This window comes from Rhododendron vialii, chromosome 1a (assembly GCF_030253575.1).
Source record: "Rhododendron vialii isolate Sample 1 chromosome 1a, ASM3025357v1".
NCBI classification, from domain to species: Eukaryota; Viridiplantae; Streptophyta; class Magnoliopsida; order Ericales; family Ericaceae; genus Rhododendron; species Rhododendron vialii.
Genome location: NC_080557.1, coordinates 23,665,890 through 23,674,721, shown reverse-complemented (window position 1 = coordinate 23,674,721; position 8,832 = coordinate 23,665,890). Strand labels below are relative to the sequence as shown.

The 8,832-nt window shown below is 36.5% G+C and overlaps 1 protein-coding gene across 6 annotated transcripts; it reads left to right on the top strand.

The window, feature by feature from the left end:
- Window positions 1–2,473: 2,473 nt before the first annotated feature.
- LOC131323326 (protein CELLULOSE SYNTHASE INTERACTIVE 1) lies at window positions 2,474–8,126 on the top strand. Of its 6 annotated transcripts, none has more exons than XM_058355097.1 (3): window positions 2,474–3,105; window positions 3,582–3,648; window positions 6,146–8,126. In XM_058355097.1, the coding sequence occupies exon 3, from the start codon at window positions 6,165–6,167 to the stop codon at window positions 7,845–7,847; it is 1,683 nt and encodes a 560-aa protein (XP_058211080.1). In that variant the 5' UTR covers window positions 2,474–3,105; window positions 3,582–3,648; window positions 6,146–6,164; the 3' UTR covers window positions 7,848–8,126. The 6 variants fall into 6 exon arrangements, with proteins under 6 accessions (XP_058211080.1, XP_058211054.1, XP_058211070.1 ...); XM_058355071.1 differs by having other exon boundaries at window positions 3,582–3,671; XM_058355087.1 differs by lacking the exon at window positions 3,582–3,648.
- The last annotated feature ends 706 nt before the right edge of the window (window positions 8,127–8,832 follow it).

Genomic DNA, 8,832 nt, shown 5'->3' with positions numbered 1-8,832 from the left:
TTATTTTTTTTAAACTTCTATATTTAAGTTTTCAAATAAATTATGTATGTTGAATCCACTTAAATTTACTTTATATTTCTCTGAACAGTTAATAATGCAAACTGAAATCAAATTTTATTTAATTATAATTGAGTATATAAAATCAATATATGAACATAAATAAATACACAAATTTAGTCAATATTTCTGCCAAATTATGGTCGTCGTCCCGGCGGATCTATCTGCATTATTTCGTACCACAATTGGAGGCATGCTTCATAAGGATGAGCCCCATCTGCATGCTTCATCTGATGCATTTGGTCTCCACCATATGATGATGAGTGGTACAGGGTAATGAGGGTATAAAAAAAACTTACACGAAGTGATTGCCATTAACATGACCAATAGCTATATTTTTGGGCGCTGCGAATAGAACTGGATGGGAGCTCAACGGTAAGTGAGTGAGATAACTCGAAGCAATCATATCGAATGTATGCAGTATAACGTGTATGTTGATGCGATGACAAGTCCCAATAGTATAGAATCCATCCAATGATCCTCTGGTGCCGATGGCTGGAAGCAACGAAGTCTTTGTAGCACTTGGTATACATAATCACGTTCTGGATAAAACTGATCGTACGGCATCCAATTTTGTTCAATCTCTTGCAAGTTTGAACCAGTGGTCATAATTAAATTTTTTTGAACCAACAAGCAATTTTGAATTAATGCTTAATTTTTTTAACTTTAGACAGTTTATATATTTCAAAATATAGTTAAAAAATTAAGTGTTCCAAATTTCAATTCGTTTGAACCGGTGGAAAGATTTTATTTTTTTAATCATTTTATCCTAAATAGTCATAATTAAATTTTGATTTTAGGGCTCTCGTTGATTAGCCCTAAGAAATATTTGATTCTACAAGTTCAAAAATTCATTATGACCATTAAAGATAAAATGATAAAAAAACAAGATCTTTCCACCGATTCAACCGGATTGAAAATCGAAACACTAAAAATAATTTTAAATAAATAAAAAAGAAAAAAGATACAAAGTACGTATAAACATTAGTATTTAAATAAAGAAAAAATAACAGAAAATAGGTTCGGATAATTTTAGGCCCAAGCGGGCTATTTTCGTAATAGGAGTGGATCTGTGTCGGGGGGTCTGACACGGGGGGTGCGATTAGTAATTGCCAAGTAATAATTGGATAAATAGGGTAATAATTTGATAGAGAAATAGAGTAATGATTAGAAAACAAAATTAAAACTAAACTAAAATGGGAAACGAACACAGCGATCATCATTATATCTTTTACATTAACTTTTTCCTCCACTTTCCTCATCCATCATCATTACACTTTTACTTACTAACTTTTCAAAATAAAATCTACTTTTAGGGATAAAATAGACAATGCACTAATTTTTACCGAATAACTTTATAAAATGGACATTTATTAAAGGACAATCCAAAATAAAATATTGGACTCTAAATAAGAGACGAATGGAGTATCATTTTTGGCACGAGTGCTTCTTTTTTTTTCTTCTCCTCTCACTAGTGAAAACTTCTAGTATGCTCCTAGGTAGTATAGGAGCATGATGCTCCCATTAAATATGGATTCTTATATTGAAAATAAGAAAATCACATCTCTTAATTAGAGCATTTACAATGCACCTTTATTCCTCCAAAATAGAGGATGAATGTGACTCATTAATGGGAGATTTTGTACTTTGCCCGTTCCACAACATCTTCTTAAAAAATAAATACTTATTTTACATTTTTAAACTAAAAAATAATTTTTTGATTTTTTTGTACTGTTCAAAAGATCTCAATGAGATCTATTAAATATAATCCATATTACAAGAAAAATTATTTGAGTAAACACATTATTTTTTAGCTTGAAATTACCTTGTTAAAAAATAAGTACTTATTTTGAGTTATGGAACTGGGTCATTTATCCCATTTTTTCTTTACTTTTTGTATTTTTTAGACAATTTTAGAGAGACCCATAGTTCTTTTAGAGATTTGTAATCATCCTAATTTACTTTTGGTCCTCTATTGTCCTCTAAAATACAGGACCAAAAGTAAATTTAGAGGACCAAATCTCCAAAAAGAATAATGAGTCTTTCCAAGATTTTTTTCAAAAGGTATAAAAAAATAAAAAAAAAGAAAATAAATTGCAAAAATCTTTTTTAATGGAGTATGTCATATTTATCCTCCATTTTGGAGGAAATGAAGGAATGAACGCGGATTGAAGATGCTAGGAGTAACTTTCGAGTAGGAGTAAAACTTTAAAGGGTCTTTTCACCCAAAAAAAAAAAAAACTTTAAACGGTCCCCACCACACACGGGGCACAAACCACCACGTCACCACCTCGGTAATCTAGAAAAATTCAAAAAAAAAAACACATTCGAATTTCCAACAAGTCCCAACGATCAGATCTACTGACCTACCGCTACCAATAGCCGTCGGATTTTCTCCCTTGCTCGACATTTAAGGTGTCTGTCCGTAACACAACCGTCTGCTTTCTCTCTCTTCGAACTGTTCGTCTCTCCCCCACCACTCGTAAAATATTCGTAAGTAGTTTATTTTCTAGTGAGAGAATCCGGGCGACAGAATAGAGCAGCCTCTGACATTTTGTAAAGGAGAGAGAGATTTGACGAAGGGGTTTTTTTGATTTTTGAATGCGATTGTTCTCTTGCTGTTTCTCTTGTCGTCTTCTGTTTAAAGCCTCGATTGCCTAATTTCTTTGGTTGTTCTTCAAAGTTACCAGTTTATTATTCCCATTTCAAATTTCTTCTGATATCCGACCGTTTGATGTACTACCCTTCTGCATCAGCAATATAGCTCTCTGGGTGTCTCGTTTCAGCTCTTGAGAGAGAGTTTTGAAGATCAAGCTTTGTGGGTATTTCTCTTTCTTGGAAATTAATTCTGGGTTGGAGTGACTTGGGAGATTTAAAGATTAAAGATCAAATCTATGTTATGTTTCTCTGATTTTTCAGAAGTATTTGGGGTCTCCATGAGAGAGAGAGAGAGAGAGAGAGAGAGAGAGAGAGAGAGATTTGGATAATCTTTTGTGGGTTACTCTCTGCTGGAAAAGGGGATCAATTTCTTGTTTCTGAGTCTTAAAGGTTAGTTCTTGAACTTAGCTTTGCTTCCTTTCTTTGCTATTGCTTCAAGAAGAAAAAAGGAATTAACTTTTGTTTCTCTTATATAAAAATTAACCCTTTTTACTCGTAGATTCATGGTTTTGTTTGTTTCTTTCAAAAGTCCTAAACACTTCATTTCACTATGTTCCTTTCTTGTTTGCTCTCAGTAGGAGTGGATTTCCGTTTTAAACTAATTTTTTCTCCTCAATGAGAACCTTTTCTTCTGTATGAATCGATATTATTACATTCCAAAGAATTTTTTTGAATTGGATCCCAAATTGAAGTGTGAGCTTATCCTTGCTGTTATGCACTCTTGTACTTCATTTTCTGAAATATTCTTTGGAATTTTTGTGGTTTTTGTTTGTTTCTTTCAAAGTTAGTTAACAATTGATCTACAACTTTTGAAGCCATGGCTTAGATGGCTATGACTGTGATTTGTACCTTTGTTTCACTTTCAGAAGCAGTGGATTGGCATTTTACCTTGGGTGGCTCTTAAAGGTTACATACAGTGAATGATAGTGAAAGGCCAAATCCACTTCATTTTTGAGGTACTTTTAATTTGTGTATTTATTAAGTAATTTGTACATGTGGTTGGTCCCATTTCAAAATTTTGAGTGCAGTACTCTACATACAACTGGGGATACAGACTCCTATCTTCTCTTCAAAGCAAAGTATTTTTCTCCCACTAAATACACAGCTTCTGGTTCTTGGAGGATAGTAATGTCACTTCAGCTAGCTAGAACCCAGCTCACCCTTTTACCTAATCCAAGTCATTGGATCAGATCTAATCCCACTGGATTGATCTCCACTATAGTGCATCTCCATAATTGAAAAGTAAAGTTTGGTTCTTTAGTGACTATTAAACCCTTCACCTTCACTTATTGGCCAGTTTATTTTATTGGAATGAGTAGTTTCGGAGTGTTTTAAATAAGATCTCCTCTTTCTTGGGGGAGGGCATTAGTGACACCGACACCCTTATTTGGACGGCAATGGATTAGCCGTTGAAATGTCTTTGTTTCACTGTCATCAGCTGTGTTTTTTTTAAAGGAGACTTGGCCAAAAATCTCATATTTATATTTTTTGAGCTCAATGACAAGCACATTTTACAATCAAACATAAGGATAAATGCGTCTTATGAAAGTGTCTAAAACCCTAGGATACCTTATGAAAGTGCCTAAAACCCTAGGGTATCTTATATATGAAAGTGTCTAAAACTCTAGGATATCTTATGAAAATATTTGAAACCTTAGGATACCCAATATATGAAAGTGTCTAAAACCCTAGGGGCCCCCGTTCGTTTAAGGGTTTTGAATTTTGGATTCTAATCATTATTCTATTTCTCTCCAATCATTACTCTTATTTTTTTCTCAATCTCTCTCCAATCATTACTCTTATTTTCAGTTATTACTCTATTTTTCTCTACCCTCATTACCTACAAATCCAAATTCAAAATTCAAAAACGAACAAGGTTTAGGGTACCCTGTGTCTAAACCACTAAAATCCTATAATAAAAAAATGCACCTTAAAACTCTATGAAAGTGCCTAAATCATAGGTACCCTACTCTACCCTAGAGTACCCTATAATTGTAGTATACCCTAGGATAGTTTTGTCAGTGAAAACATGTTTTGGCCTTATGGCTAAAAACCTCAAAAAGTTAAAGGAACTTCACTAAAAACTATTTTGTTGGCGTCCTTCTCCTAAATGCAAACTATTTTTTACTGTCCTTATGGCTAATTTTCCCTTTGCGTAATCATACACTTCAATACTATGAGCTTTCTTTGACTTTGGTCTTAAAATTAAGAATTTCAAATTTTAGCCCATACTTCTTAATTTTCCAATTCTATCTTACCGCAAAATTGTTGTTCACTTAGTTGATGGATATTGTTGTGGGTTACTACATCGGAGTCGGTTAAAACTACGAGAGATGGCGCTTTCCATCAGTTAACTAAAAGAAGTTTTAATCCCCACTGGTTAACGTGTGGGATTGGTCTAGTGATATCTTGAGCCGCCCGTGTAGGGCTTCAACAACCTGAGCTATTAAAGAAAAGGAAAAAAAGCTAATTAAACGGGCAGGAAGCAATTGTTTGAGGGTCTAATTGTAAAAATTGAAATTTCGGGGATCAAGCTAAGAATTGGCCAATACTGTTGAGGTAAAATGTAGCTTTTCCTTGTTCTATTATATATGTGGTCATCATTGGTTTTTAGTTTCTATTTCATGTGGGTATGCATTGAATGATAACTTGGCAAAAAGTTTTGAAAGGTCTCGTGGGGCTTTCATTAGGTAATTTGTTACTTATTTTATTGCCGGGTCTTGTTTTCAGAAAACAAGCAAAAAGATTCTCGTAATTTGTTTGATCAGTTGTTGGTTTATATCAATAATTTAATGTATGATTGTTGCAACTGCTCCACATCTCTCTCTTGATTTTTTTTTTTTTTTTTTGTTTCTGTTTTTGTCATATGGGTCTTGCCTCATTCAATCTTTGGTTTCTCCACACTCTACTCTTCTCCTCCCCACCAATCGTTTTGATTCATTTCCTCGGTAAAAATCTCATATTTTTATGATTCTCTCTTCTCTTTGAACTTGTGTCTCAAATTTGTGTAGTTCTATGATTTCTATCACATCTGCTTATGCTCTCTCTCTCTCTCTCTCTCTCTCTCTCTGGACAGCTTTTTGTAATAGCTTTGATCAGTAACCATGGAATCATGGTAGAAGAGGGTGTGGGTGATGTTTGATAATTGCTACTGGCCCACAGCTCTTTATTGGAGTAGTTTTTTCTATCACAGTAGCTTTTCCTGTTTTCTCTAAGTTCTACTTGCAACGAATTTTGATCAATTCACAGTTCATTTTATGCGTAAGAATCGCAGCTTTTTTTTTTTACCATTTCTTTTCACTTGATATGTCTTTGAATTCATGGCTCTCATAATCGTGTTTTTATATCACTGCTAATCAACTGATCCACAATCAAATCTTATAGCACTAATCTCTACTTTTGAAACAATTTCATTTCTCAATTTCTGCAGCTCTGCCCGTAGAAAAACCATGGTAGAAGAAGGTAGTAATGATGTTTCAGCCGATACCCTTTCGGTTGAAGAGTGGTTATCGCATGCCCAAGATCTAGTTCCGTTGGCACTTGACAAAGCAAAGGAAGTCAAGGGATTTCCAGGTAGATGGAAGATGATAATCTCAAAGCTGGAGCAAATCCCCTCCCGTTTGTCGGATTTATCGAGCCACCCTTGCTTCTCCAAAAACACCCTATGTAAGGAACAACTGCAAGCCGTTTCAAAAACCTTAAATGAATCGATCAAACTGGCAGAGCTATGCACGAAAGAAAAGTACGAAGGGAAGCTTCAAATGCAGAGCGATCTTGATGCCTTGAGCGGGAGATTGGACTTGAATTTGCGTGATTGTGGGTTATTGATCAAAACAGGAGTGCTCGGAGAGGTCACTTTTCCTTCTCAAACAGTTTCAACTGCTACAGATACCGAGTCTTTGAGTCATGGAAACATTAGGGAATTGCTTGCTCGCCTTCAAATCGGTCACTTAGAGGCCAAGCACAAAGCTCTGGATACCCTCGTCGAGCTGATGAAGGAGGATGAAAAGACTGTCTTGTCTGTCCTAGGACGGAGCAATATATCGGCTATAGTCCAACTGCTCACCGCTACTTCTCCTAAAATACGAGAAAAGGCCGTTACAGTAATTTGCTCGCTTGCAGAATCTGGTAGTTGCGAGAATTGGCTGGTTTCAGAAAGTGTTTTACCGCCTCTCATTAGACTCGTTGAGTCCGGTAGTGCAGTGGGGAGAGAGAAGGCGGTGATCTCTCTCCAGAGACTATCAATGTCACCAGAAACTGCCCGTTCAATCGTCGGAAACGGTGGGGTCCGGTCGCTGATCGAGATTTGTAATATTGGCGACTCTATTTCGCAGGCTGCAGCCGCTTGTACGGTGAAAAACATATCGGTTGTGCCGGAAGTGAGGCAGACTTTAGCCGAAGAAGGGGTTATAAAAGTTATGATCAATCTCCTTGATTGTGGAATTTTATTGGGATCGAAAGAATACGCAGCCGAATGCCTACAGAATCTCACTTCGAGCAATGAAATTCTCCGAAGGAATGTTATTTCAGATGGTGGGATTCGAAGCTTGTTAGTATATCTCGACGGGCCATTGCCCCAAGAATCAGCAGTCGGGGCATTGAGGAATTTGATAGGCTCGGTTCCGGTTGATGTTTTGGTTTCTCTAGGCCTTATTCCTCGTTTGGTTCACGTTTTAAAATCTGGATCCCCTGGTGCACAAAAAGCTGCTGCATCTGCCATTTGTGCAATTTCCAATTCAGCGGATATGAAGAAATTGGTGGGCGAAAGTGGGTGCATTCCCCTTCTTGTGAAAATGCTAGAAGCGAAGACCAACGGTGGTAGGGAAGTTGCTGCACAAGCGATTTCAAGTTTAGTGAGCTTTTCACAGAACAGGAGAGAAGTGAAAAGGGATGAGAAAAGTGTGCCTAATTTGGTCCAGTTGCTTGATCCGAGCCCTCAAAATACTGCAAAAAAGTACGCCGTTTCATGCCTTGCGTCGATCTCATCGAGCAAGAAATGCAAGAAGCTGATGATTTCTTACGGTGCGATTGGGTATTTGAAGAAGCTGAGTGAGATGGAGGTGCCGGGGGCGAAGAAGCTGCTCGAGCGGTTAGAGAGAGGGAAGTTGAGGAGCTTGTTCAGCAGGCACTAGGAAGTTGTGTTGTTTTTACTTTCTTGTTTCATTATCTGTATGAAACAAAAGTACTCAAATTAGTTGTTGGTTGGATGAACTAGAGTGCAGAAGTTTGCTGTAATCTATGGAACCACTAGTTAGTCAATAGTATTAAATTTATAGTACCTGATTCAGTTTTTCTTTTCTTTTCTGGCTTTTAGTATTTTGTATTAATTCTCTATTCCGTAGAGAGTACACGAGGTGTTGCTTTTGGTGAATTAAGAAATGTAGGGGAAGAAATGAGACTTTTTTGTCTAAGGAAGTTGTGTTCGTGTCGTGTCGTGTTGGGTTTGAGTATTGTATTTATACATAAGTACTGAAAGCAAAGTGTTAGTGCTTGAGTATCTGTATGTAACAGAAGTACTACTACAAGTAATTTTGTTGGATGAAGTAGAATGCACAAGCTTGCTAGTATGATCTTGGGAATCACTTAATCATCTTTTTATAGATTTTACATACATATTCGGGATCCAATGAGGGATCCAACACGGTTTTACCGTGCGGGACTCTCCTTTTCCGATCGAATTGCGACTATCCGAGCCGCTCAAAGTGTGCAGAACGTGATTTTAAAGGTACTTGCGAGAAATCAGCAAAAGAAAATGATCAGGAAGAGCTTGATCCGAGCAGTTTTTTACTGAACCGTTCAATAAAAAACTGTTCAGATCAAGCCCTTTCCGATCATTTTTTTTGCTGATTTCTTGAGGGAACCTTTAAAATCGCGTTCTGATCACGTTGAGCGGCTCGGATCATCTCAATTCGATCGGGAAAGGGGAGTCCCGCACGGTAAGACCGTGCGGGATCCCTTAGGAGATGCGGACTGTGCATATATATATATATATATATATATATATATATATATATATAGACACACACTCTGTTTCCCTGGAGAGTGCGTTAGAAAATGCTACTACGTGATCTTTTTGTCAATTTATTGTGATTTTTACAATCTTATATATTGGCTATT

Bases quoted from the DNA above. Each gene is read 5' to 3' on its own strand.
- LOC131323326 (XM_058355062.1), top strand. From the start codon at position 5,512: ATGATTGTTGCAACTGCTCCACATCTCTCTCTTGATTTTTTTTTTTTT. The intron at 5,664-6,145 runs GTAAAAATCTCA...CAATTTCTGCAG, and splicing joins CGTTTTGATTCATTTCCTCG to CTCTGCCCGTAGAAAAACCA.